This window comes from Impatiens glandulifera, chromosome 5 (genome assembly GCF_907164915.1).
Source record: "Impatiens glandulifera chromosome 5, dImpGla2.1, whole genome shotgun sequence".
NCBI classification, from domain to species: Eukaryota; Viridiplantae; Streptophyta; class Magnoliopsida; order Ericales; family Balsaminaceae; genus Impatiens; species Impatiens glandulifera.
Window position 1 is genome coordinate 50,123,260 of NC_061866.1, and position 26,959 is coordinate 50,150,218.

At 33.1% G+C, this 26,959-nt stretch overlaps 5 protein-coding genes, 1 long non-coding RNA gene and 1 other non-coding gene across 9 annotated transcripts; 3 read left to right on the forward strand and 4 right to left on the reverse strand.

Annotated features, from left to right (window-relative positions):
- Window positions 1-2,504: 2,504 nt before the first annotated feature.
- Window positions 2,505-3,904, reverse strand: LOC124940358 (metalloendoproteinase 1-like). The gene has a single exon (XM_047480869.1). The coding sequence runs from the start codon at window positions 3,738-3,740 to the stop codon at window positions 2,808-2,810; it is 933 nt and encodes a 310-aa protein (XP_047336825.1). The 5' UTR covers window positions 3,741-3,904; the 3' UTR covers window positions 2,505-2,807.
- An 8,404-nt stretch (window positions 3,905-12,308) lies between these two features.
- On the forward strand, window positions 12,309-13,520 carry LOC124938321 (photosystem I assembly factor PSA3, chloroplastic). The gene is made up of 3 exons (XM_047478743.1): window positions 12,309-12,750; window positions 12,838-13,002; window positions 13,084-13,520. The coding sequence occupies exons 1-3, from the start codon at window positions 12,358-12,360 to the stop codon at window positions 13,402-13,404; spliced, it is 879 nt and encodes a 292-aa protein (XP_047334699.1). The 5' UTR covers window positions 12,309-12,357; the 3' UTR covers window positions 13,405-13,520.
- Window positions 13,521-14,413: 893 nt separating this feature from the next.
- Window positions 14,414-15,869, forward strand: LOC124938855 (CASP-like protein 4A3). Its single transcript, XM_047479379.1, has 3 exons — window positions 14,414-15,153; window positions 15,247-15,382; window positions 15,468-15,869. The coding sequence occupies exons 1-3, from the start codon at window positions 14,543-14,545 to the stop codon at window positions 15,666-15,668; spliced, it is 948 nt and encodes a 315-aa protein (XP_047335335.1). The 5' UTR covers window positions 14,414-14,542; the 3' UTR covers window positions 15,669-15,869.
- Window positions 15,870-16,328: 459 nt separating this feature from the next.
- TRNAM-CAU lies at window positions 16,329-16,416 on the reverse strand. The gene is given in 2 exon segments: window positions 16,329-16,364; window positions 16,379-16,416. It is a non-coding gene; the product is annotated as a tRNA-Met (tRNA).
- A 1,607-nt stretch (window positions 16,417-18,023) lies between these two features.
- On the forward strand, window positions 18,024-23,366 carry LOC124940655. 3 transcript variants are annotated; one of them, XR_007099500.1, is made up of 5 exons: window positions 18,024-18,076; window positions 20,415-20,563; window positions 21,112-21,852; window positions 22,669-23,154; window positions 23,259-23,366. It is a non-coding gene; the product is annotated as an uncharacterized LOC124940655 (long non-coding RNA). The 3 variants fall into 3 exon arrangements; XR_007099499.1 differs by having other exon boundaries at window positions 21,112-21,247; window positions 21,700-21,852; window positions 22,669-23,366; XR_007099498.1 differs by having other exon boundaries at window positions 22,669-23,366.
- Window positions 18,516-20,579, reverse strand: LOC124940654 (RNA exonuclease 4-like). Its single transcript, XM_047481186.1, has 7 exons — window positions 20,457-20,579; window positions 20,194-20,345; window positions 19,997-20,124; window positions 19,704-19,915; window positions 19,261-19,467; window positions 19,079-19,159; window positions 18,516-18,992 (listed from the first exon to the last, which is right to left on the reverse strand). The coding sequence occupies exons 1-7, from the start codon at window positions 20,477-20,479 to the stop codon at window positions 18,749-18,751; spliced, it is 1,047 nt and encodes a 348-aa protein (XP_047337142.1). The 5' UTR covers window positions 20,480-20,579; the 3' UTR covers window positions 18,516-18,748.
- Window positions 23,367-25,811: 2,445 nt separating the features above from the next.
- On the reverse strand, window positions 25,812-26,644 carry LOC124940073 (50S ribosomal protein L12, chloroplastic-like). Its single transcript, XM_047480551.1, has one exon. The coding sequence runs from the start codon at window positions 26,547-26,549 to the stop codon at window positions 25,977-25,979; it is 573 nt and encodes a 190-aa protein (XP_047336507.1). The 5' UTR covers window positions 26,550-26,644; the 3' UTR covers window positions 25,812-25,976.
- Between the last annotated feature and the right edge of the window lie 315 nt (window positions 26,645-26,959).

Genomic DNA, 26,959 nt, shown 5'->3' on the forward strand with positions numbered 1-26,959 from the left:
AAAACCAATCTGTTTTGTCTTATCCGTATTAAATTGAAACTAAATTTATTCAATTCATAATCCAAATCATATTACTAATTAATACGGATCGGATATAGATTGAATTGAATATGGTTTGGACAATCCAAACTAAAAATATTCATATATTTGTAAATGCCAACTTAAAATTATTCAATAATTTTAAATTAGTTGGATTATTCAAATCCAATCCGAATTAAACTCAACCCGAATTTAATCCAAACCGAAATAGTTAATCCAATTTTGTAATTCGGATTCGGTTCAGATTAGTACGGTAAATACTCACATCTTGGATTAAGAAAATATAATTACTTAATTTTATTATTTAATGTTTAATTATAAAAAATATAAAAAAAAATTAATGTTAAATTATTATTTTTTATTTATAATTTGAATCTTAAAAAAATAAAAAATAAATAAAAATATATTGTTGACTAAACTATGCAGAAATAAATAAAATATATTATATTAAGTTGAAATATAATTTAAATAAAAAAAAAATGAAAAATATATATTCTTAGATTGTTTGAATAATTTGAATAATCCGAATTTAATCTAATCCGAACTCAATCCGAAATATTAAATCCGAATTAATAATTCAAATTCGGATCGAATTGGATTACAGATTAATCAACCTCATGCTTACCCCTAATCAACATAAGTCATTCTTTTGAGAGCCTTTAGAGTGTTCTTTGGCATGCTAGATGGAACAAAGTCTACCACGCAAGTTAAATCTTAGGTAACCGCTAGCAAGTGTGATCAACTAGATCACAAGTGTTTTTTTTTTGCTGCAATTGATAAAAAAAATTGTTTTTGATGAAATTTTAATTTATAACCAAATAAAATTTTTAAGTTTGTATCTTGTACTACTAAATTATAACATTTTATGTTTAAAAAATTATAAATTTATTTTAAAATCTTATATATTTTATTAAATAAGCTGCCCTGAAAAATATGCACTCGAAGGGATTATCGGGTTTACCCAGGGCGGGCCCTGTGTCTAGAAACATAAATTTTAGAATTGGTTGTTTAAACTCTATATATATTACCTATAAAAAAAAAGGAGTGATAGAATGAGGGAATTTGGTGAGAGGATGATTTGGCATCACCTTCATTGGTTGGAAAATGTAAAAGTGGGATCAAAGAGAAAAAATAGAGAAATTATTTGATTTTTTGGGCAAATAAGATTATGCCAAGTCATTCTCTCACCAAATTTTCTCACCGAATTCCCTCACCTAATCATTTCTCTAAAAAAAATTAGCATTTGAGATAGCTTTATACTTCTCGAGACACACCAATAAAAATATTACATTTGTAAAGAAAATCACACAAATATTACCAAATTAACGTGTGCGGAGATCTTATTATTATCTATTATTATTATTATTATTATTATATATATATATATATATATATATATATATATATATATATATATATATATATATATATATATATATAGTATATGTATTAATTTTGTTTTTTTTGTTAACTTAATATTATTACATGTTTTTTATGAAAATTATAATTTTGAGGGTGATTATATTGTGTTGTTGCCTCATAAAATTCCGAATTCATCACATATTGAAAAACTAGGAGGGAACTTTATTTCTTAAAGAAATTTGACGAAATAATCCTAATATAGGCTTATTTTCAAATTTAGCATAGGCATGATAAATTTTGCAAAATTAACCTTTTGCCATGGGTAAAAAACAATTCTACCCTTAATTAAATATGTAAATCTGACACATTCCTACAACTTGGTGTGTAAAATTGACATTCTTCCCATTAAAAATTTTGGTTATTTCTATTTTTTTTCCTCTCTCTCCTCATTCCTTCTCAGTTTCTCCTAGACGACCATTTGGTTTCCCTTTCTCTCATTTCAGTTTCTCTCATTTCAGTTTCTCCCCCAACGATCCAAGCGAAGCAACGAAACGAAGGAAACCGATAGATCAACTCCCCGAAGCAACGTCCAGGAATGCCTTCATCATTTCAGGTGAGCTATGTCTATTTTTCTGTCGTTTTCCTTGCATGAATGCTGAAATGGAATAATGGTTTAAGGTTTTAGCGTTTTGGGGTGGATAAATGGTTTAAGATTTAATTTGCATCTGTCGCAGACGAATATGCATCTGTTGCAGGCGAAAAATGTATCTGTCGCCTGCGGAAAATACATCCTCTTAAATTAATGCAATTCATAAGTTGATGTTTTAAAAATAATAATATTTTCTATTTTAACCTTAATTTCTTTAGAAAATTTATAAAAATGGTTGTAGTATGAAATGGAATTCATATAAAATTATAAAAATTGTTATTTTAGTATTATCTTAGGGTGAGGCAAGATTTAATCAATTGAGTATCTTGTAATGATCAATTATTGAAATTAAATTCTACATAAATAGATCAGAGGAGCCGTACACTTAAAAGATCCGTAAAAACTTGTTTTAATTATTATAACTTAATCTTTGTCCTCAATAACTAGAGTAACTCTTTTATAACAACATATATATCAATGCATGCATATGGTAAACAAATAAAAGAGCCTACGTACACTTAAAATATTCTCAATATTATATATATATTAGGATATTGCATGTAATTTTTATTCTCATAATGGAAATACAGATATATATAATTATATATATATATGAGGGTCTCCATTGGATATAACCCATCATAATTAATTTCTTAAATGAAATTCGACATCACAAATTTATAATCGAAATTGATTTATTCAAACACACTATAAGTACGTACGTAGTTCTTCGTTTTTGATCCGGCTCGATCGATGATCAAACACGGTATAAGGTCCTGATTCCATTAATATCGTCCTGATGTAAACCCTTTCTTTGGCCTGGGCCAATATTTGCCCACATTATTGCAAACTCAACCTCACTGTGTGCCAACCCCAGCTGGTGACCGATCTCGTGCAAGGCTACAGACTCTAGGTCAAACGCACTGGGGTTGACCCCATCATCCGCCCAGTTCTCATCCATATCATAATGGGCCCGTCCGTCTGTCGGGGCCCACGCGTGCGCGAGAGTGCCGCCGCGCCCGTCGAACGTATCCCTAGGATTATTCGTACGACCATGGAACCCCACCTTCATGTCGGCACTGTCGAAGTTCACCTCGGAAAACGTGAAATGAGTTCGCTCTGCCCACTTGGTATACGCTCTGGCGATGATACTCGAGAATTGGGGCGGCGTTTGGGGTGCGAATCCGTATGTTAGATGGGTTTTACCCGCGGGCCACCTAAGATTATTGTTGAAGAATCGAAAATGAGAGACGGTTTTGAATGATCCAAGGTGGCGACCATGGTTTGATGATGATCTCTCCATGGTGTTGGTTCCGTTTATGATGTCGGGGCAGCCACACCGAGGCATGGACATCGTTGACACGGTTTTGGTGTCGAGAACTCCTGTTGGGTTAAGGTGGAAATTTTTTTGGTATGTTTTCACCGCCGCCTCCAAGAGATCGTCAAACTCGTCGTTATTTGAGTTTGAATTGTTGGAGTGGTCGTAGTGAACATAACCGAATTTTTCGAGATAGTTTTTGAGTTGATTGATTCCTTTCACTTTCTCTCCCTTGTGGCACCCCTCGAGGTTTTTCAAGAATCCAAAGGGCGAGGAATAGGGATCGGAAGCACTTGCTAGGGCAGCAAATGCGAGAGCAAGAAAGAGTACCAAAATGGTTATGGGGAGCTGAAAATGTGGTTTTGCAGCCATAATGAATGTTTTTTTCTTGAGCTCTGAGTTTTTTGAATTGTGAGTGTTGTAGCTTGTGTTTGGTCCTATTTATAGATTTGTTTTGGTTAAGGTTGTTTTCAGGTGGTTTTGGAATTCCACAACTTGTGACTTGGTTTCAAAATAATTTGTTTGCTACCTTAATTATATTGATATTTCTACTTGTAAGGACATCCTCACATTTGTAATCCCTTAGTGATACCGATTTTTTTTTTTATCTAATTTATTGAGTATCCTAATTGATGAGTTTTATTTATTTTTATTTTTTAGTATTTATAAATTAGTAGCATGTTACCCACAATATTACGTAAATTTAAGTAATTTTATATATTATGTAATTGGTGTGTCTTAATATGAATTAAATAAATCCTCTCTTCTATCCTAGCGGTAATAAGAGGTGTATATTAATCATAAGTCCTAAGTTCCTGAATTCGAGCCCGTCAGGCGGTAAATTTGTCTGGTTAAGTGTGTTTGCGGACTACATACTTAATCCGTTATCCCATCTATAATAATAAATGCAATTTTTATTAAAAAAAATTATCATCATAGTTATAATATTTAATAATATCAAAATAAAAAAAAATCATATTAAAAAGTGCACTATTAATTTCTACATTATTTAAAGATAAATTTTCCTTAAAAAGAGTTTGAAAAAAAATTAACATATTAAAAAAAGCTTGTATGAAGAATATTTAAAACTTTTACTAGCTACTTTCTTTTTTTCGAATTATATTTTTACTCTAATAAAAAAATGTTTTATAAAATAAATTAGTAATAGACAGCAAAGATTTATATTTATATATATAATATTGAAAACCAAATTAAGGAGAAAATATTTATTTAAATATATATATTTATATTATATTGAGAAATAAAATTGGAGAGAAATTATTTTAAACAAAAATTAAAATTTATAATATTATATCTATTATAATTATAAAAATTAGTTCTATAAGCGACAAACCTTGAAAATAATTTCCATAAAGAAAAGAGTATAATTACAAATGTTTAAGTTGAATTGTAATTAAATGATTTTATTAATTTAATTATAATAAAATTGCGGAAGACTAAGACCTAATAAACTCCCAAAGAATAGTAGTATAGCTTACGGCAATTGGTCAATCCCCAATGAATAGTCATGCATCTGTAGTTACGGTCTTTTTAGGGTTTTAAAATTCTTATAAAAAAACAAATATTTATGAACCCCAATAGAAAAAAATATCATTTAAGTCAAATATTTAATTATATAAACCCCAGTAGAAAAAAATTATTATCCTCTCATTTAATTCCATTTGCAACAAACTATCATTAAAAATTGACATTCTCTTTACTAAGCAAAGTAAATGATTAGGTCACTTTTCTTTAATTACCTTAATGGTTTCTATTTCCATTTAGAACAAAAATTGAAAAACTCTTTCAAACAATTTTCTTCATTTATTCTTTATAATATTTTTTTTAAACAATATAGACAATATATAATAGAAATATATTTAAGTAACTTTTTGTTTTTAATACTGAAACATGACACCCTATAACTATGAGATTCACTCTCATTTAAGACCTTTTTAATGAGAATCAAACATGTAACATTATTTCTTATTAATCATTTTTTTACTTGAAATACTTCAAATATGATCATATGTTAACATATACAATTGCATAGACCTTACATTTATAGGTCCTTCATTTTTCATATAATAGTATTATTAATTATACTAGCATGAATCTTGTGCATTTGAACATGATAAGAATATATATATAATATTATTTAGATAAAATTAATATTATTCAAATCTAATTAATTTAAAATTAATTTTAGTTTGTAAAAAATAAGTTTAATCTTAAACTTAATATTAACATATATTTTATCCTTTCGGCACCCACTTAACTCCTCAATTGACCTCATCTTGTGACTCACACTTTTTCATATGCATTTTTTATTGGCAAATTTCCCATCAATCTTAGTTGACCTCAGTTGATGACACACTTCTTATATCTCGTCAAACTCAACCACTAACTCTCAAATTGACCATCATCTTCTGAGTCACACTTATTCATATGTCTCTTTATTCCCTCGGCAAACCATCCACTGACCATAATATTGTAACTCACACTTTTTCATATGCCTTTATCCCTCGATAAACCACTCATTAATCTTAGTCAACCTTTTTTTTACTCCCACTTCAACGAATCAACAATCAATCCCAATTGATCACAAACCTCTTATCCAACGTCAAACCAACCACTAACCACCACCCGACATCCATCTTGTAACCTCACACTTTCAAATGCTCGTCAAACCAACCACTAATTCTGACCTCACACTCGACAAACCACTCACCACCCAACATCCATCTCGTGACCTTACACTTTCAAATTCTCGTCATATAAACCACTAATTCCGACCTCACACTCGACAAACCACCCACCACCCGACATTCATCTCGTGGCCTTACACTTTCAAATGATCGTCATACAAACCACTAATTCCGACCTCACACTCGGCAAACCACCCATCACCCGACCTTCATCACGTGACCTTACACTTTCAAATGCTCGCTAAACTTGAAGAATTTATGTTTGATGTAGATTCGAGACTACAATGTCTTAGTCATATACAAAGATTCCAACTAAAAATACACATATGTTGTTGTCGTGACACTAGCAACCTCTCGTAGTACCTTGTAATTGAGACTAAGAATAAAGGTGTTATAAGTCATTTCCAACACCTCCATCTTTTTCTCCGCGTCCATCGAGGATAGTAATTTTGATTCCCCTCGAGTGCTTTAGTGAATCCCATTTTGCCTAGATGTGCCATCATCTTCATCTTCCATAACATAAAATCCTTCGTCCCTGTAACGATCTGCCTTTAGTATAGGAATTTATAACACATTTAATTCTACAGTTATGCAAAATTAAGTTAGTATTTACGTTTCTTGTTTTCAGCATTTTTATAGGCGTAGTTTATTTTCTTTAGTTGTAATCTGTTTTTATCTTTATCTTTTGACAATAAGAAATCTCTCTTCATCTGTTTATTTCCACACTTCATTGTTCATCATTTTCTTGCATTCCGCACAACAATTGGTATCAGAGCGGGTTAGATCCGATCAGATTATCATTTTTGTTTTCTGGCGAGAGAATGTCTTCAATGAATCTGAAAATCGAAAAATTCACAGGGCGAAACAGTTTTGTTCTATGGCAGATCAAAATGCGAGCCTTGCTTAAACAACAAGGCGTCTGGGCACCATTGTCGAAGGAAAATGCGAAGATAGTTGCAGGTCCTGCAAAGGAGTCTTCCTCTGGTAAAATCACTGCTGAGCTTGAGGTCTTGGAAGAGAAGGCACACTCAACGATTTTACTCTGTCTGGCTGATGAAGTGATTACTGAGGTATCAGATGAAGATACCACAATCGGTCTGTGGTCGAAGTTAGAGGCTTTGTACATGACAAAGTCACTAACTAACAAGTTGTTATTGAAGCAACGTCTGTTCAGTCTTCGTATGCTTGAAGGTAAGTCTCTTCGTGAACATCTTGATAAGTTAAACACTATATTACTTGAATTGAGAAATATAGATGTTAAGATCGAAGATGAAGATGCTGCATTAATTCTGTTGGTATCTTTACCCAACTCGTTTGAAAATTTTGTTCAATCGTTCGTTGTGGGTAAAGACTCTGTAACTCTAGAGGAAGTTCGGTCAGCACTTCATACTAGAGAACTGCGTCATAAGGCGAGCGGTGAAATTGTAGACAATCAAGCATCTGGGTTGATTGCCAACACAGTCAACTACAAAGGGTCTGGAAAGAAGAAGGATCAGAAATACAAAGCTAAGGGCCCTAATGCTAAAGACATCTGCAATTATTGTAAAGAACCTGGTCATTGGAAGAATAATTGTCCTAAGAAAAGGGGCAAATATTCTACGGTTGCAATAGCACATAAAGACAGAGACACCGACTCGGAGGAGGACATTGCCCTTGTAGCTAACGCTTCTCTACACCCTATTGATACGTGGGTGTTGGATTCAGGGTGTTCATATCATATGAGTCCGAACAAAGAGTGGTTCGATACCTATGAAGATTATGATGGTGGAAACGTTGTCATGGGAAATGATGCCATATGTAAAACGGTGGGTATTGGGACTATCAAAATTCTGACTGATGATGGTAAGATACGGACCCTAACTGGCGTTCGGCATGCTCCTCAACTGAAGAAGAACTTAATATCTTTAGGCATTTTAGATGCTAAAGGTTTCAAGTTTAGCGGTGAAGAAGGAACATTGTGCATCAGTAAAGGTTTAAAAATAATACTGAAAGGTATTAAACAGAATACCTTGTATATACTACAAGGTAAGACGCTGACAGGTTCCGCTGCGGTCACATCCAAATCTGTGAATCGGCACCCTGATGTAACCAAGTTGTGGCATATGCGACTTGGACATATGGGGGAGAGGGGGATGCAAATTGTGTCCAAACGAGATCTTCTATCTGGCCACAAGGTTATCAACCTTGAGTTGTGTGAACACTGCATTTTCGGGAAAAAACATCGCCGCAAATTCAGTAAGGGAGTTCACAAAACTAAGGGCACACTGGATTATATCCACTCTAATTGTTGGGGTCCTGCTCAAGTTGAAGGTATAGGAGGTTATAACTATTTTGTAACATTCATAGATGATTACTCAAGGATGATCTGGTTGTATCTTCTGAGACATAAGAGCGAGGTATTTAAGACCTTCAAACATTGGAAGGCACTGGTGGAGAATCAAACTGGAAAGAAGGTTAAGAGGCTGCGAACAAACAATGGGCTTGAATTCTGTTCATCTGAGTTTAATGAGTTCTGCAGGGATATGGGGATTGCAAGACATCACACTGTCCGAGGTATACCACAGCAGAATGGTGTAGCAGAAAGGGTGAATCAAACATTGTTAGAGAGAGTTAGAAGAATGCTCTCTAATGCGGGATTGACTAGAAAGTACTGGAGCGAGGCTGTCTTAACAGCTTGCTATCTGATAAATCGTGCACCACACACTGGGATTGATTGCAGAATCCCTTACGAGGTATGGTCTGGTAATGTCGTTGATTATTCTTATTTGAAAGTCTTTTGGTGCATATCTTACTATCATGTTAATGAAGGAAAGTTAGAACCAAGGGCAAAACAGGGTATTTTCATGGGTTATGGAGATGGAGTCAAGGGATATAGAATCTGGTCATCTTCTGAAGGTAGAGTAATCCTCAACAGGGATGTCACTTTTAATGAGAAGTTTATACTTAACTCCTCTATCAAGCCATCACTTTCTAGAGAAAATAATAATACCGAGAAACAGGTGGAGCTTGAGGTGGCTCTAGTTCAAGGGACAACTGACATGACACACGATACTGATAAGCCATCTGAGGAAGTTTATCAATTTGGAGCACCTGAAAGTCAATCTGACATTGCAACACGACCTAGAAGGCAAATTAAAGCTCCTGACAGGTTAATTGATTCAATCGAGGGAAGAAAGATCTCAACTGGTCCTGGAAGTAGGACAATCAGTCCCTCTATAAATGATACTGAAGAAATGGTAAGTTATGCACTTCAGGTAGCTGAAGATGTCATACATAACGAGCCATCTTCTTACAATGAAGTTGTTAATGGTGCTGATTCTGCGCAATGGATTGCTTCCATGTGTGAGGAGATGGAATCACTTCACAAGAATAATACATGGGAACTGGTTACTTTACCTAAGGGAAGAAGAGTCATTGGGTGTAAATAGATTTTCAAAAGAAAAGATAGAACCTCTAGTGCTGAAGGGACCAGATATAAAGCACAATTAGTTGCAAAGGGATTCAGTCAAAAGGAAGGCGTAGACTACAATGAGATATTCTCACCTGTAGTCCGACACACTTCTATCAGGGTACTACTAGCTATAGTAGCACATCAGAATCTGGAACTCGAGCAATTAGACGTGAAGACGGTTTTCTTACATGGTGAGATTGAAGAGGATATACTGGTGAGTCAGCCTGAAGGATTTCTTGTTCCTGGTAAGGAAACACATGTTTGTAGTCTGAAGAAGTCTTTGTATGGACTTAAACAGTCTCCTCGACAGTGGTATAAGCGGTTTGACAATTTCATGATTGAACATGGTTACAATAGGAGTGCATATGATTGTTGTGTCTATCACAACAAAGTCAGTGATGGTTTTTTGATTTATTTACTCCTGTATGTAGACGACATGCTAATCGCAGTCAAGAAGATGTCGGAGATTCAAAAGCTGAAAGACCTTCTTAGTTCTGAGTTTGATATGAAAGATCTAGGTAGAGCACGAAAAATTCTGGGCATGGAAATAGTAAGAGATCGAGTTCAAAAGAAGTTATTTCTTTCACAGAAGAGTTATATTTTGAAAATGTTGTCTCGTTTTGGGATGAGTACAGCAAAGGCTCTCAATACTCCTGCTGCTGTTACTGATCATTTGTCTGCATTCGCACCCCAGTCTGAAGCTGAGAAGTTATACATGTCTAATGTACCGTATGCTAGTGCGGTGGGTAGTTTAATGTATGACATGGTATGCACTAGACCTGATATTGCGTATTCAGTTAGTGTTGTTAGCAGGTTTATGTCTCGACCTGGTAAGGAACACTGGCAAGCGGTAAAGAGAATATTTCGCTATATGAGAGGCACATCCGATGTTGGTCTCATTTATGAGAGTAATAATCAGTGTCTCGTAACTGGTTATTCTGACTCAGATTATGCTGCAGATATCGATGGTAGAAGATCAATGACTGGTTATGTTTACACCCTTGGTGACTCTGTGGTTAGTTGGAAGGCAACATTACAGTCGACGGTGACGTTGTCCACTACCGAGGCTGAGTATATGGCGCTAACTGAAGCAGCCAAGGAATGTATATGGTTGAAAGGATTAATCAGTGATCTTGGTGTCCATCATGATCAGGCAATTGTTTTTTGTGATAGCTTAAGTGCTATTTGTTTGGCCAAAGATCAAGTGCATCATGATAGAACCAAACATATTGATGTTCGTTATCATTTTCTTCGTACTGAGAAGAGAATCAAAGTGAAGAAGATCAGCACACATCATAATCCTGCTGACATGTTCACGAAGCCGGTTCCACTTAACAAATTCACCCATTGTTTGGACCTGCTAAATGTTGACAGTTGGAAGTAGTTTGATCAGGCTCTTTTTGTTGGGTGATACTAAGGCAAGGTGGAGATTTGTAACGATCTGCCTTTAGTATAGGAATTTATAACACATTTAATTCTAAAGTTATGCAAAATTAAGTTAGTATTTACGTTTCTTGTTTTCAGCATTTTTATAGGCGTAGTTTATTTTCTTTAGTTGTAATCTGTTTTTATCTTTATCTTTTGACAATAAGAAATCTCTCTTCATCTGTTTATTTCCACACTTCATTGTTCATCATTTTCTTGCATTCCGCACAACAGTCCCATCGAACTTCTCGATATCCACCCTAGAAGTCGACCCCATCTCAAGTCAAAGAAATCGAAGCGCGATCGCCTTAGACCACCTCGCTCTGATACTAGTTTGTTGTAAAAACTATCACCCTAAGAATGATAAACAAAAATATATCAATCGTAATGGATGTAGAATAATAACGTAAAAACAAAAATTAAACAAAATAATTAACGACACAATAGTCTTACCCATGTTCAGACCAACAATGTCATATGTTCTGTTTTCGGAGAATAGATTCAATAGAGTTGTAATTACAAATTCTATCTCTTTGTATGTTATAGGTTTTAGTCTCACCACGCTCTACAACTCGTTTACAATGTAAATATATAGAGTCTTTTAAATTCATAATTAAGAAAGGATCATTCTCTCTATATATTATATTATATTATATATATATATATATATATATATATATATATATATATATTCCCTTTTGGAATACATCATTCTCTCTTAATATAATATATATGGATTCTTTCATTCTTTTATACCTAACATTGATGCACATTAAATTAAGCCTCAAAACCTTATGCCTAATTCCACATAAATTGTGCCTCAAATTAAACCTTATGCCCAATTCCATATAATTATATGTATGTCATTGTTGAGGATTATATATTATATAATCTTTCGGGTCTTCTCCTCTTATTTTGGTATGTGGTTGATACTAGTATTGTTGTACAAGACTACATTCTTGCTTATTATCATTAGACTTTGAGCCTTTAGTATTTTTTTCTACCTATCTTCTTTCCTCTAATCCTAATATTGATTTTCTCTTCTTCTTAATTCATGTCTACATTCTTTTATCTAGTTACATTTATTCATCTCTAATTATCAAAACACTACAGAGAAAATAACACAATCGAGAAAGATGATACCATAAAATTGCTTGAACTACATAGAAGACATTTTTTCTACTTCATGATTATTGTTAAATTTTTGGAAAAAAAAAAGTCTAAGAGATCATAATGTATTATTTTGTGTGGTTTAATCAACTAAACATCTAAGTTAGATATTTACAATTATTATCTTTGGGCGAACCAATCAAAACAGTATTGAAATTGAACTAGCAGAGTAGAGCAGCAAATATCTGAATAAAAAAGGATAGGCCAAGATTTAAGCTCCACCACCAAAACAGCCATGGTGGTAGTCACTCCATCATCTTCTTTCCTCCTCCCTCTACCGTCTACACTCACTAATTCATCTTCCCACTACGCCGGCGCCGCCAATTCCTTTCTGTTCTACTACAAACGAACCAGCTGCCGCAGCAAATCCTCCAAATCAAAATCAAAATCCAATGACAGAACCTTGTCTGTTAGGTCTTACATGGACGAAGACAATTCAATCTCCGGTATCGCCAACAAAATCATCGGTTCCCTCCCCGTCATCGGACTCATAGCTAGAATTATCAGCGACGAAGGCGGCGTCGGCAACGACGTAATCGATTTCGCCGAGTTCCGCAGGAGAGTAGGCAAGAAATGTACAATTAATGATTCTAGAGCTTTCTACAGATTCCAAGAACGCCGCGGTCGGGTAAAAATAACTGTTTATCGTTTTCAACCGTAGATCTGTTTTATTTATTATAATAAGGTTTCAATTTATGTTATATCGATAATTTAGTCAGGTGAACCGTTATATGTATTGCTATGTTGCTGGTTAGCTGCGGTTGGTGCTGGATTACTTAAATCTGAAGAAATTCTTGAAGGAGTTTCCAGACTTAGGGTTTCAAATGATATTGAATTTGAAGAGGAGACTTTTGTTTCCATGTTAAATGAAGCAAAAGAGGTTGGTTTTTAACCATTTTCATCATTTGATTTATTGATGTTTCTGAATTCTGAATTGAAATGATCTGATGGATGGGTACAGAGGAGATCGAAGCTGAGAGTGACGCCTAAGAGTATACCTATGAAAAATAGGGCAGAGAAAGCACTTGAAGCTGTGTTTGTTTGTTGCTTTGGACAGGATGCCATTGATGAAGAAGATGAGATGTTATTGGGGGTAATGATGAATTCTGTGTTTCCTTCGATTGGGGAAATGGAGATGAATAGGATTGTGAAGGAGAAATCGAAGCAATTTGGAGATGATAGTGAAAGGAAGAAGCTTTTAGAACCCAAACGTTTGCCGAAAGAAGCAGTGCAGATGCAAATGAAGGATCTTAAATTCCTTCAACAAGAAACTGAAACATAAGTGAAAATCAATAGCATTATTGTTGTCTTTTGTAATAATCCATGTACTGTTTTAAGAACATATATTTTACTTTTCTTTTTATCTGATTTTTAAATAAAATTTTGTTATTTCAAACATACAATAAATGGAGTTGGCTTCTCCCCATCCAAACTGATATAAAAAATTATTTAATAAATATTGGATTTTTTTTATTATTATATAAATAATAAATTAATAATATTTTAATATTTTAATTAATTAATTAAACTGAATTTAACTAAAATTGTCTTAACAAACTAAATTGAATCTAAAACCAATTAAACAAATAATTAACTGTCAAAAAACAGTTAATTCGAACTCAATTCGGTTACTCAATTTATTGGCGGTAAAATAGAGCGATTACTCAATTTAGTGACGATTTATCAACTAATCGGGTCTAGAATTAAAACATATAAATAATTTAATTACAACTCATAGTTATATTTAAAGATTTTTTTTTATTAATTAAGTTTTCAACCAATTGAATTATGATATATTTGTTTTTTTTTCTAAACTAATCTTTATGTATAATTGTATAAAATCAATCTATCTAACTGAAGTACCGAACAAATCTGTTAAATTGAATTGACTAATAAATCGAAACCATTGTTTTTTTTTTTTAATTTGACTTTAACAGTTAGTTGTGTATTTTGGTGTATAAACTGATCGGAGACAAATTTAAAATTAAGCATGTGATAAATGAGAGAGTAAATAGAATCTAATTATATTGAGATATTTGTAAATAAATAAAAATAAAAATAAAACTCAACCAAACTATACAATATGTTTGTGTAAGAAATGATTGTTTTAAAGAAGATGTTGGTGACTGAAATAAGAAAATAAAATATTTATTGTTGTTATTTTAATCTAAATTAATTTTGTTATAATATTTTATGATTAAAACTGAAAATGACCTTTTAACCAAATGTCAACATATTATTTATTTTATTTGGATGATATAAGCAACTCAACTAGTTTACTAGTACTGTGATAGAAGCTGGGGACACAAAGAACACACAAGAAGAAGAAGGTCAATGAAGAACACACATTGATCAGAACGGATTGATTAATCGGCCTTGCCATCGATAAGTCCGCTAGTTTCTTCGCCTGTTGAATCTAAATGGAAAGCCGAGGAGACAAGATTGCGTCGAGCAGCAAAGCTCTACCGGCATCATCGATCAGCACGGATTCATCGCCAGTTCGATCTCTAAGCTTAATAGATTCTTCTCCAGTTGGATCTCTAAGTCCCGTAACCGATGACGAACCGTCTTTTCCACCAGCAATTTCCCCTACACAGTCATCGCTTTCATCCGATCTCAGTCAGGTAAGTTCTATCAGCCACGGATTCTCTCCTGCTCCTAGAATAGACACACCACCGGGAGGAAATATCCCGTCAATTGCCGAACTTCCTCCGCCGCCACGTCCAGTGATGAACAGATATGTAAGAGATGAATCTCCTGTAATGAAAAATACAGCAGATCCGATCAATGACGGCGGTAATTCCATAGGCCGAGTTGCGGAAGGTGAAGTTCGCAGTAGTATGCCTTCACGGCCAATTGAAAAGAAATTATCAATTCTAAAATCAGTGGAGAGAAATAGAATGATAAAGAGGATTGCTCTTGGTTTTAGGGCTTGGGGATCTATTTGCTGTTTAATCTCTTTCTCTGTAATGGCAGCTAATAGGAAAAGAGGTTGGGCTCTTGATTCATTTGAAAAATACAAGGAATTCAGGTTAGTCAATTGAATCAAAATCTTCAATTGGAGTTCAGATTTTGCATTGTATGCTAGTATTTGCTTGTTTGTTTTATGAACTTTTATGAACAGGTACTGCATAACGATGAACATAGTGGGATTTGTGTATTCGAGTTTTCAGATGTTGAGTTTGTCTTATCATTTAGCAACAGGAAAATACGTTTCCTTGAATCATCTCCGATATTATATTGATTTCTTAATGGATCAGGCAAGTATTAGTAAACAATCACGAAAAAGGATTAACTCATTTCTATAGGCTTTGTTTAACATGATTGTTGACTGGCATGATGCAGATATTAGCTTATCTTCTAATTTCAGCATCATCATCAGCTGTTACTAGAGTAGATGATTGGGAATCAAACTGGGGGAAAGACAAATTCCCCACGATGGCTAGCGCGTCTGTTGGTATGTCTTATCTTGGGTTCGTGGCCATGGCTGTTAGCTCACTCATCTCGGGTTATACTCTCTTCACTTCCTCTAAATCAACCTTGTAGAAAGGAAAGAGGAGACTCATCTCTTATAAACCAAAGTGAAATACATGCTTCTTTAATGTGTTGTTTTATTGATATTCCATCCAACACAACATATTACTCAGGTGAAATTGGATTTTAAAATGTTATGTATTTGAGATTGAATACTGTAAAAAAATAATTGCTCAATAAACACATAATAATTTTTTGTGTTATCAGGTAAGAACAAGCTTATAATTTTTATTTTTTTCAGTGTCAGTTAAATAGTTATGTTATTGTTGGAATCATATTATTTATATTGTTATTATCATGTTTTTTTTATATTAGTTCGGAAATCCGTGGATTGAGAATCTATTGAGCGAGTGTTTGTGTTTTTTTCCTCATGTGTTGTAATTTTTATTAATTTTTTCTTATAACATAATTAAGTTGGTGTGTTAAACTATCTACGATTATGCAAAGAAAAAGAAGTTATCATAAACCCATCAAGTTGTCTACTATTTTTATAAAATAAATATGCTAGTGAAATTTGATTTAGAAGAATATGGTGACCTCCTATATACAATGGGAACAAATTTATAAACTTATATAGAACTGTGAATAATACTATACAAAAAATATATTGTAAACAATATTAATATAGGAAATTTCAATTCCCCCTTATTAGGCTAATAAATAAAAAAATTATGGGGTGAGAGAGGCTCGAACTCTCGACCTCAGGATAACTCAGAATTTGCTATGAGACCTACGCGCTAGCCAACTGCGCCACCACCCCATTGGTTGATTTCCAATCCAATAAATAATTTATCAATAATAGTTTTGTTTGTTTGATTTTAAATAAATTTAATAATAATTACATTATTTTAAAATAATCTTGGTTAATGATAGATTAGATAATTTTAATATTCTAATAATCTGATCATTTGGATGATAATTAATTGAATATTACTTAAATAATGAGTTATTCGATAAAAAAAAATAAGAACTATTGTCAAAAATAAATAAATTGTAATTTGTGTTTTTTTATTTGAAAGGATAAAACAAATTTTCGGATGGATTTAATTGTGAATATCATCCAACAGATATATGTAGTAGTTGTGAAATGAGTTATAATAAATTCTCCAAATGAAAAAGACAATTTAGTAAAATATACCATCCACATTTATACTAAAAAGAAAAGGAAGCATGGCTCCAACCTTACCATTCACACTCTATAATGTGTTATTAGAAGCCGTATTTTTAGTTTTTAAATCATAAGTAAAACTTTTTGAAAAATATTAATATTTTAAAGACGATCCATCTATATTGATATTTTTAAAATGTTTCATCAACATTAAAAAGTATTAAGATTGATACTAATGTTTTCTAAAGCTAGACAATATATAGAACAACTTTTGATTTGTTTTTTATTTAAAAATAATATTTTTTTATTATATTTTTTTCAACTATTAAATATTCTATTTATCAATTATTATGTAAAATTTATTAATTTAAATGTCTTTACGTTCTTAATTGAATATATATTTTGTAAGATATATACATTTTAAATTGTCAAAAAGCCTTTAAAAATTAAAATTAAAATTACGTGACATGCGAATAATAATAAAAAAGATGGAAGTGAAAGAAAAATGTTATTTTTTTATTATAAATGTTATAAACTCATTAAGAAAAGAAATATATTATGTTAAGATAATAAATTAATAGTTTGTTTGTTTGGGAGAAAATGAAATATTTTAAAATTAAGATAGTCAGGTCTTATTTGATATAATTTAAAAGTTTGTGAAATGATAGAGAAAGATAAAAAAAATGTAAGGAACTGATTTGTCATTAGAAATTTAATAGGGAGATGACACATCAATTCCTTATAATTTTTTGTCATTTTTTTTCTACTTGCTATAATTTCTCTTAAAAGTTTATATGAAAACAATATAAATTATCGCTTTAAATGCAAAATAAATAATTTATCAATCAAAATATTAAAATATTATTATTTTATTTTTATAAAATTTAATAAAATACAAATTACATTATAATTCAACTAATTAAAAACTTGAATAATCTCTTTTTTTTCATCAAATATTTTTTTTTAATAAAAACCATTAAAAATATCCCAGATCAAACAAGTCCTATGTGAGATCACAAATTATTTGACATTTTAGGAATAATTTGAACGATTTTATGAAGAAGAAAAAAACAATTTGATTAATCGATGTTTGTCAAAATCAAACACAATAACATAGTTTTCGAAGTAATAGACACGGTTTAAATATTCCAAAGAAAAACAATCCAATCAAACAAACCCCTAAGTTTAGCGAATGAACCGGCTTGAATAATAGAAATTAAGGAGGGGGCTTCATCATATTTCTTCAATCCTAAGCTGCAACAGTTTCAGTTCTTCATGATTACACGTCAAGTTCTAATCTTCTTCATCACAGGTATATGATTTTTACAGATTTTTCTTGTTATAAATAATCTAACACTTGCCGAAGGAAGTTAATTATATCTTTGATCCAGTTTATTGATCCTAAACGGCGAATGCTTGTGGGTTTTTTCATTTTGTTTTAAAAGATTACTTCTTGAATTGGAAGAAGCTAAATGGTAGGGAAAAGTTTTTGATGAGAGAATATGCATTGTGAAATAAGTAAGCTTCCACGTCTTCTTTAAAGATTTCAATGAAATCTGAGTTTGGCCACCATTGGAGTACTTCCAAAAGTGAGATGGGATCAAACCTAGTGGGACAGTCAACTGTTTCTTGAAAGATGAAACACATGTGTCTGAAATCTCATACCTATTAACATTAGTCTAATTATGTTTTAGTGAAGACTAATATATAAGTTTGATTCAACAAATTTGGATAGGGAAAGGTTTACCATTCAATTAGAAGTTTGAGATTCAAATCTTTATTAACTTTGATTACATGACTGATTGGCTTTCACTAGGATTATTAGCATTCATGTACATATTCCAACTCTCGTAACGAGGGTGAGGTACATGATTTATTATTCGATTCACGGAATACACGAAATAATTATTTTAGGTGATAACTCGACAATTAACTATATCATCACTTGTCTTCGCCATTGTCCATTTGAATGAATTGGCGTTCATCAGTAATCTTTTGAGTCCAAACACCAGCAATAGTAATCAGACCTTGAAACTTCCAGCATATCCTCAGGGGACATCCTCTCGAGCTCAGATTGCCTCCATTGTGCAAAAGTATTTCTGTTTTGTGGGTCTGTTGCTAGAGGATAGTTTTCTGCCCTATGAAACTGGGATTTCATTCTCATGTAAAGCCTAATTGTTGCAACACAGTCCTCGTATGGATCTTGAACGCCAGTTTGAATATCATATCTGATAAAAAGTAAAAAAAAAATAAAGTTTGAAAGTAAAGCATTATTTCCCCTTTCATACTGACAGCAGAAAGTGTAACAATGTACCCGAGGTATGCTTTTGTTAGGTACTTGAGCGAATTGCTAAGCTTGCTTGTCTTCATGAGTGGAGGATATTTTGCAGTATCCCTAGTTGAGTCATTTAATAAAAGATTTTGGAGTATTAGTGAAAAAAACATGGTGATAGTACTATACTTTACAATATATTATACACTCATTTGGGAACTAACCTGATCATTATAGCTGGATAATCGACTTCTAGACATTTTAGATCATGATCTAGACCATGACCAACAAGGATCCTAGCTCTTCCTGATCTAGGACGAATTTTCCAGGTGGGTTCTCCATTGCACAGAAAATCTTGAATCTTCCTTGACACCTGCCTTAATGGCATTGCATCTCTTATAAATTCTGGTCGTATCCCTGTTGTTTCAAACCTTACCAAAGGAAAAAAATAAATAAAGAATCAACAAATTGAAGCTGTAAAGGGATTTTGACATTGTATAATTCTTCTATGTAGTTTCATTGATAAATTTGTGACAATTAGTGCCATAACTTGGTTTATATTGGTTTAGGGTTGGCTCATGGTTCCTGTTATCTTCAAGGGTTGTGTTTTAATGAAAAATAGTCTCACTTTTTCAAAAAAGAAAAGAAAAGATGAAGACATTGATACCTATAGTTGGTGATTGGAAGATGAGGTTTGACATATGAGTGAAATATGACATTCTCATATTCATCAATAAGGCAAACCCTAGCACAGAGGTCCAGAGAACCATCACTTCCTCCTCCAACCATCTTGCAACCCATTGTGACAACCTTAGCTCTTCCGTTGTCTTTCTTCATTTCATCACAAATGCCCATGTTAGCCATGCGATAAATCAGTCCCTGGATCAAAAAACACACACATTGGACTCAAATATCTTCATAAAATATGAGGAATTAAATGGCTAATTATTATGTCACTACATTCATGCGTGACTGTTGGCAAGCCTCTCGATGTACCCTTAGAGCACTGCGGCTGCTAAGGATAGTTAAGCAAATATCACATCCCCTCTCCTTGTAAACCCTTTCACATTCTGCCTTTGGCAAGGGCCCTGAAAAATAAAAATAAAAAGTTCAGCAATGATTAGTGATTAAATTTAAAAGAAATGATGAAACTTTACCAGTTAGATGTTCCCTTAGTGATTCGAATGATCGGCAGTGTTTCCTGCAAACTCCGCACATGGGTTCATGAACGGAGTGGTATGATGTTCTCATGTGTTCCACCAAGTGCTCCATTTTGTTGAACTGTCTATAGCATGCAGCACACTTATTCCTGTCCATGAAACACTCTTATCTTGTTAGACATAAATATTGTTTTGTTGTATGTTTTTTCTTCATATAGTTATGTCTTGTGAGCCTTAAAGAAATGAGAATGAAGGTATACCGTGATGCCTCTGAGGAGTCCATTATGAAGTTAGTAGCGATAGAGTTGTGCTATTAACTGAACAAGTAACTTGAAAAGAGCTTGAGGAAGAAGGAGAGGATATGCAGGTATTTATAATAGCCGGATCGCAATGTTTCTAACTTGACAAAGAATGATTCCTTTATGGGCCTTAAGGTTATTTGAGCTTTGGAATTTATGCGTCTCTAAAGACTTTTTAATCCCAACCATGCAATGCAGAAATTTTATTTATGTATTACTGTGGTCCAACATTTGAACCAAGAATATCATTTTTCCTTTAGCGCGAACTCAATAAACACACAGACCATGCAACAAGAGCATCATTTTGATACTCAGCTACAACCTGTTTGCTCCATTTCTTAAATTATTTACATCTTTGAGTGGTTGCAATTTGGTTAAATGTTTTCTAGATTTATTCATGACATTACTATTCAAATGGCTTGATTTTGGAAAGAATGAGGGTAGTTAAGTAAGTTGCTGTAATTTAGGGTTAATGTTCTATAGAACCATTTCATTCATGATATATATTATTGTTTCTTCAATTGTGCTGTTCACCAGATATACTAATAGTTTTAGAAAATGTGTAGTTGGTTTTCTACATGGACTAATGTCCTTTTTTTTTTTTCCGAGTGAATAGATCGAAATGTTAACACAAGTCCGCAAGAAAACTATTAGCAAGAACAAGATACATAGGAGTAGTTAAAGTATCTGATTATACTATGGTGGATAATGATGTTCAAATTGTTGGCTGGCTGGCTGGAGCACTCTCTCAGGTTAACCTTTGTTTTACTTTCGACAAAATCACTTGAGAGGATGTGGGTATGGTTTTCAATTCATCATGATTTTTGCCAGGTTCTTTTTTTCTTTTCTTTTTATGAAAAAAATATATATCATATAGTGAACACGAAGTGCGTCCACTTTTTTAACAGTGAAATGAAAGACAATTAGGAACGGATTCAAATAATAAATGTTAGATTTGTTCAACTCAACAATATACATCATGTCCAGATTTATCCTGTCTTGATTGAAGCGAATGTGTGGAGGAAGAAGTCCTAGAATCATCACTACTCACCCGCTTTCCTTATGCTCTTTCCATATCGTTACCACAGAATGAGAGAGATGCTCTTCAATTCTGTTTTTGCCATATATCTTCGTATCTTTTTTACATTTGTTCTTTGCTTATCATGGATACATCACTTAATTGTTGATTTCTCCGTGGTTTCAGCTTACAAAACATTATTAACCGTTAACAGAAGTTGATGTTCACAAATAAGTTGGCGGCTTGGCGCGTATGGTAGTACAATACAAGGGTGTTGAATAAAACTTAATAAAAGTTGGATCCTATGTAGTAGTGGTTTATAAGTCAAAATACAGCAAGGTAAGTACTAAATGACCAGTATTTATTGATATACTCTTCATTTGGGACTAAATTAGGTTGTAGGTAAAATGAGGTCAATTGTGTCAAGGGCAAGAGAAGAGAGATTTTGACATTTAGAAAACTTGCCTATTTGGAAATGGCGTTTTTAGTATAAAAAAACAAACAAATACATTTTTATTTGGTATAAAAGTGTGGATGGGATTATAGTTTCAATTTTAAAAACATAAACATTTTTATGTGTGATTAGTTAGCTATGTGGTTTAGCAAATACGGCCAATATAACCTACATGTAATTGATAACTCAGTATACCAAACAGCCCTCTATGACTATCTTTTGACTGAAGAAGTAGGTCCACTAGATTCGAGCGTTGAAGATATTCCCAGGCCAGACTAGACGGAGAAGATGAGTTTGCTATTAGTTCATTGTGCAAGAATATTTGTGTATTAGGTTCTGGTCCCTCACTAATTACATAAAAAATTATGCAGAAAGAAGTATTTTCAGATCCATTGTGTCATCAATCTCTGTTATGGATATCAAAACAGTATTACTGGTCCTGGGTATTTGCTTGTTGATTCAATAAAAAAATATTAAACACAGTGATTGCAATATCAAACCAAAATTGTAATACTAAATATGATATTTTTGCTATTTATACATGAGAGAGACTGGTATATACTATTTGTGCCATTCTGCTGAGCCTTAATTGGCCATTGCAAGTTCAAATTGCTTTAACTTTTTTAGTGGACCCTGTTTTTGAGAATAGTTTGCAATGAGATTTCATTTGTTAATTCCATTTTTCTTTTATCATGTTGCAGGGCCTCGTCGTGGACAGACAAGGGAATGTGCCACCAGATACCGCAATAGATAAGGCAGTCAAAGATCTGGTTAGTGGATAATTTGATCCCCCCACCCTTTATATCTATTTCTATACCACTTACTAAAAGGATACTACTAACAGAGAAAAGCTTAGCTTTTTAAACTTCAAACCTCGAAAGGGTTCAAAACATTTATGTATTGCCTGCATCAGATTAGCTACTTGCATGGGTGTGATGCTATGCAGTAGGCGGTAGGCCAAAAGTATATCATTGACAGCCATTAAGAGGTTAACGTAAGGAGCTTTTCATTTTCAAATAATTTTTTTGGAAAAAAAAAAATAAATGAAATCTTGTTTGACGAAAAAGTGGATTATTTGGGTAATTTGATATTTTTGATTGATGAAATGATGGATGATGAGAAAAGCAGTTATTTGGATTGACTCTTCATCAGACAGATGCTATAAAATTTCATCAAACAAGGCCTAGGTAATGTGAACTTAAAATGCTATAAAATTCTCAGAAAGAACAAACTCTTTTCATCATAATTTGTTAAAGTTAAGAATTTGATATTGACACAAACATTATTGTAGGATAGAGCTGTATCACTGGGTCATGAGGCATCTAAATGATAGTCAAACTTTGACAAAGTTCCTTGCCATTCATCCATGTGAATGTGCAAAAGGGAGATGGGACTTTGTTCCTCACAAAAAGGAGATGCTCTGAAACTTTATTACCATGAAAACTTTCTTCACTGTTTTTTTTTTTAAGAATTTCAAGATTTATTATTCAAAATGGATGGTAAAGAATTTCAACCTTTTTTTTTCTTTCATTTTTTAGTTTTTTGACAAGGGTCAAATTACTAAGTGCTTCTCATTAAGTGTATGGACAATAAGAGGGTTCTAAGTGATTGGCATGGCCTACAGGTCAAGAAAGATAAACGAGAATAGCCTTTACTCAAAGATCTCTATATACGTTTTTAGGACAATAGTCTACGAGAGATATGGCGGAACAAAATGTTAGACACGTCGTCAAGATAAAGAGGCGAGATGACAAGTATGAAAAGCAATCTACTCAAATGAACTCAATTCAATGTAACAAAGTTTATTTTCTTTTAGGATTTTCAATCCTTCAAATTTACAGGATTTTGTTGTTTAAGCTTGTTCTTTGTCTATAAAATAGGGTTGAGATGAATTTTGATTATAAGTAATGGCGTGCTAATTCATATATATAAATTCCCGAACCAACAGGTACATAATACCCTATAGAACACTCTTTTGACCAAATATGGTGCCAAATAATCATAGCAAATACTAGAGATTCTAAGTTTTAATTGACCTTTTGGTATTATGTAACCACTAACTTTATAGTTGCAAAACCTAACTTTAAAAAGTGATGGTTATAATAACTTCATAAAGGTTGTTCAATAGAAAGAGTTAAAAAATATCACGGATTCAAATTTCCACCAAAGTGGAGTACTATTAGTACATCCCCTTTGATAGAAAAGAAAAAAAGGAAATAATGAGACACAACTAACTAGGGTTTTAACCTTAGGTTCTTTCTCGAGTGGGTTTTGCACTATCGTCCGGTTTTTTATCAAAATTTTGATTCATACGCAATTTTTACAAATTCATAAATTTATTTCGTCTTACAAGAAGAAAACCCAAATGTAACATCAGTCCTCTAGATTTTTTCTTCTTTTTATTGTTCCATAAGTACAGCATATATTCATTTAACCACAAACAATTACCTTTCTCAGAGAATAAAAAAAAACTTTTGACTACCACTTAGAAAATCTCAACCAATCTCACGATGGTGACTTATAAGCCATAACCACACGAGTCACATGGCTTTCACTATTCACCAATTAAATTGTTGGATTTTATGTAAAATTAACTTTAGTTATTACACTGTTACAAAACCCTACTTGGAGCAATTCTACTATGAAACAACAATTCAAGCATTTTTAAACCTTTGTTGGGAAGGAAAGACTCCATAACTTCTATCAATATATAAACCTCAATGATTACACCGATATTATCGAAAAATTACTACCTAGAGATTAGAGAACGAGGCCAAATAAACTCATCATGTTGATTATGATGTCGATAGCATGATGTTTTCAATCTTATATATGTTTGGTTGGAGAATCTGGTGAAATGATCCATTTCTTTGTGAAACATATCTCTAACCATTAAATTTTGAGGAATTCCATTTTGGTCAATCACTCTACTAGTTGGTAACCATTTATGACCACATACACAAATTGATTCTCTATTTCTAACCATCCATTGAATAATAACATTGTTTTGGAGAGAATGAAACCATTTCATTAGTCTACTTTTTGGTAAAGATCGCAAAAAAATCGGTGAAAACCAATAAAAAATAACAATTGAATGATTGTCATAAATATGCTGCCTCAAATCTAGGAATCCCAATCCGCCATGATATATACTCAACAACATGTTCAATGTATACCCATGAATTATTTTACCAGCAGCTGTAGAACCCCACAAAAATTAGCCAATGTCTTATAGTTTGAATAGACATTGCATGGTTTTTTGAGGAAACTAGAACAGTCTGTAGTACATTCTTAATCAGTACTTCCTTGGTTAAACAATGAAGATTTTCAGCCTTGTGTTTTTACAATCAACCTATCACCAATCTACCTCAGCGTCTGTGTCTTTGTTCTTCCCCACTAAATCGATGTGTCAATCCCATTAGAATTCTATTGTTGACATTCATTTACTTGTTTGGAAACAAAAGAATTCTGCATTTTTTTCACAACATAACCCCATGTTTGAAAATTGTCAATGTCTGAAATAATGTATATCTTTGTTTATGAATGGTGTGCAAGAAAACATTAATGGGATTGACACAATTGATGGGTCAAACTCAATGTGGATGTTGCAATTGATGAAATGATGGCTAGACATACCATGATTACTCAAGAAAGAAACATCATGTGGGTTGGGTTAATCAAGACATCTTCTAACCAAACATGTTTTTTTTTTTTAAGTTTAAGAATATCCACAACAACATTGAAAACGATGAACCAGTCACACATAAACAATCTATTGTCTCAACTACACAAACAACTGCTCATTTTCTTTGCTTGATTCATCTGAATCCAGGAAAACAAGAACTGATAAAGAAAGATTAACCCTTTTTTTATCTCAATTGCATTCCAGTACTAGTGTAACAAACAGGAAGACTATATAGTACACCTTCCTCTCCAAAAATGAAAGGAAAACCTTACCATTATCCCATTATCCGAAATTAAAATCAATAATTAACAATTGCTCACATTGTTAAGCAATGGCAATCTTTGCTCCAGCTGCTTCAAGCTGTTTCTTAGCCTCCTCAGCTTCTTCCTTCGATACCCCTTCCTTGAACTTCTTTGGAAGACCTTCAATAAGCTCCTTAGCCTCTTTCAAAGCCAGACTCGTCAAAGCCCTAACAGCCTTGATTGTGTTAATTCTCGCACTGCTAGGCACATCCTCGATTATAACATCGAATTCAGTCTTCTCTTCCACCACAGGTGCAGCCTCGGCGGCAGCTCCACCGGCGCCAGGAACGGCGGCTGCAGGAGCAAAAGCTGCCGCCGTTACACCTAGCTTGTCCTGTAGATACTCAACCAACTTCTGAGCGTCGGCTAGGGTCAAATTAGAGATTTCATCACCGAGTTGGAGAATCTTCTCCGGCGCATCGACGGCTGAGAGTGGACGGACGAAGGTAGCTCGGGTGGAAATCTTCTTGAGCCTGGTTGGGAAATCAAGCGCGGCGTTTGGGAAAATGACCGCTGAGTGAAGGGAATGCGCGTTGGAAAGTGTAGATTGAGATGGAGAACGCAGAAGGGAGATGGTTGAGAGTGTAGACGCCATTTTTGGAGGCGGAGAGAAGAAGGAAGACGGGGCTCAGGCGTAGAGAAGAGAAGAGAAGAACTTTGTACAGTGAAGAAGATGGGGATGGATAAGATAAACTCAGGCGGTGGAGATAGATAGATAGATTGCAGTTGTTGATATTTCATATTATTTTGTCAATTTTATTTATTTATTTTTAATAGAAAGTAGTAAAAGTTGGCTTAAAGATTAAAATTTATCGGGTTTGAGTTCGATTTCATTTGAAGCATTTAAGTATTAGGTTAAAAAAAATACATAAAGATTGGTATATAAATAAATAAAATATGTATTTTAAGTCAATTATATTTGTTTGTTGAATTTTTTTTTATTTTCAAATTAAATCATTACATTTTTAATATAAATAAATTAAATAATTGAGCCGATAGATCTAT

What these genes read in the sequence shown, in the direction of transcription:
- LOC124940358 (XM_047480869.1), bottom strand. Translation starts at nt 3,740, where the DNA reads ATGGCTGCAAAACCACATTTTCAGCTCCCCATAACCATTTTGGTACTC.
- LOC124938321 (XM_047478743.1), top strand. Translation starts at nt 12,358, where the DNA reads ATGGTGGTAGTCACTCCATCATCTTCTTTCCTCCTCCCTCTACCGTCT. An exon ending in TCCAAGAACGCCGCGGTCGG is followed by an intron (nt 12,751 to 12,837) that starts GTAAAAATAACT and finishes TCGATAATTTAG; the next exon opens with TCAGGTGAACCGTTATATGT. An exon ending in TGTTAAATGAAGCAAAAGAG is followed by an intron (nt 13,003 to 13,083) that starts GTTGGTTTTTAA and finishes GGATGGGTACAG; the next exon opens with AGGAGATCGAAGCTGAGAGT.
- LOC124938855 (XM_047479379.1), top strand. Translation starts at nt 14,543, where the DNA reads ATGGAAAGCCGAGGAGACAAGATTGCGTCGAGCAGCAAAGCTCTACCG. An exon ending in GAAAAATACAAGGAATTCAG is followed by an intron (nt 15,154 to 15,246) that starts GTTAGTCAATTG and finishes TTTTATGAACAG; the next exon opens with GTACTGCATAACGATGAACA. An exon ending in TTGATTTCTTAATGGATCAG is followed by an intron (nt 15,383 to 15,467) that starts GCAAGTATTAGT and finishes GGCATGATGCAG; the next exon opens with ATATTAGCTTATCTTCTAAT.
- LOC124940654 (XM_047481186.1), bottom strand. Translation starts at nt 20,479, where the DNA reads ATGGACTCCTCAGAGGCATCACG. An exon ending in GCCAACAGTCACGCATGAAT is followed by an intron (nt 19,916 to 19,996) that starts GTAGTGACATAA and finishes TTTTTGATCCAG; the next exon opens with GGACTGATTTATCGCATGGC. An exon ending in TATCCAGCTATAATGATCAG is followed by an intron (nt 19,160 to 19,260) that starts GTTAGTTCCCAA and finishes TGACTCAACTAG; the next exon opens with GGATACTGCAAAATATCCTC.
- LOC124940073 (XM_047480551.1), bottom strand. Translation starts at nt 26,549, where the DNA reads ATGGCGTCTACACTCTCAACCATCTCCCTTCTGCGTTCTCCATCTCAA.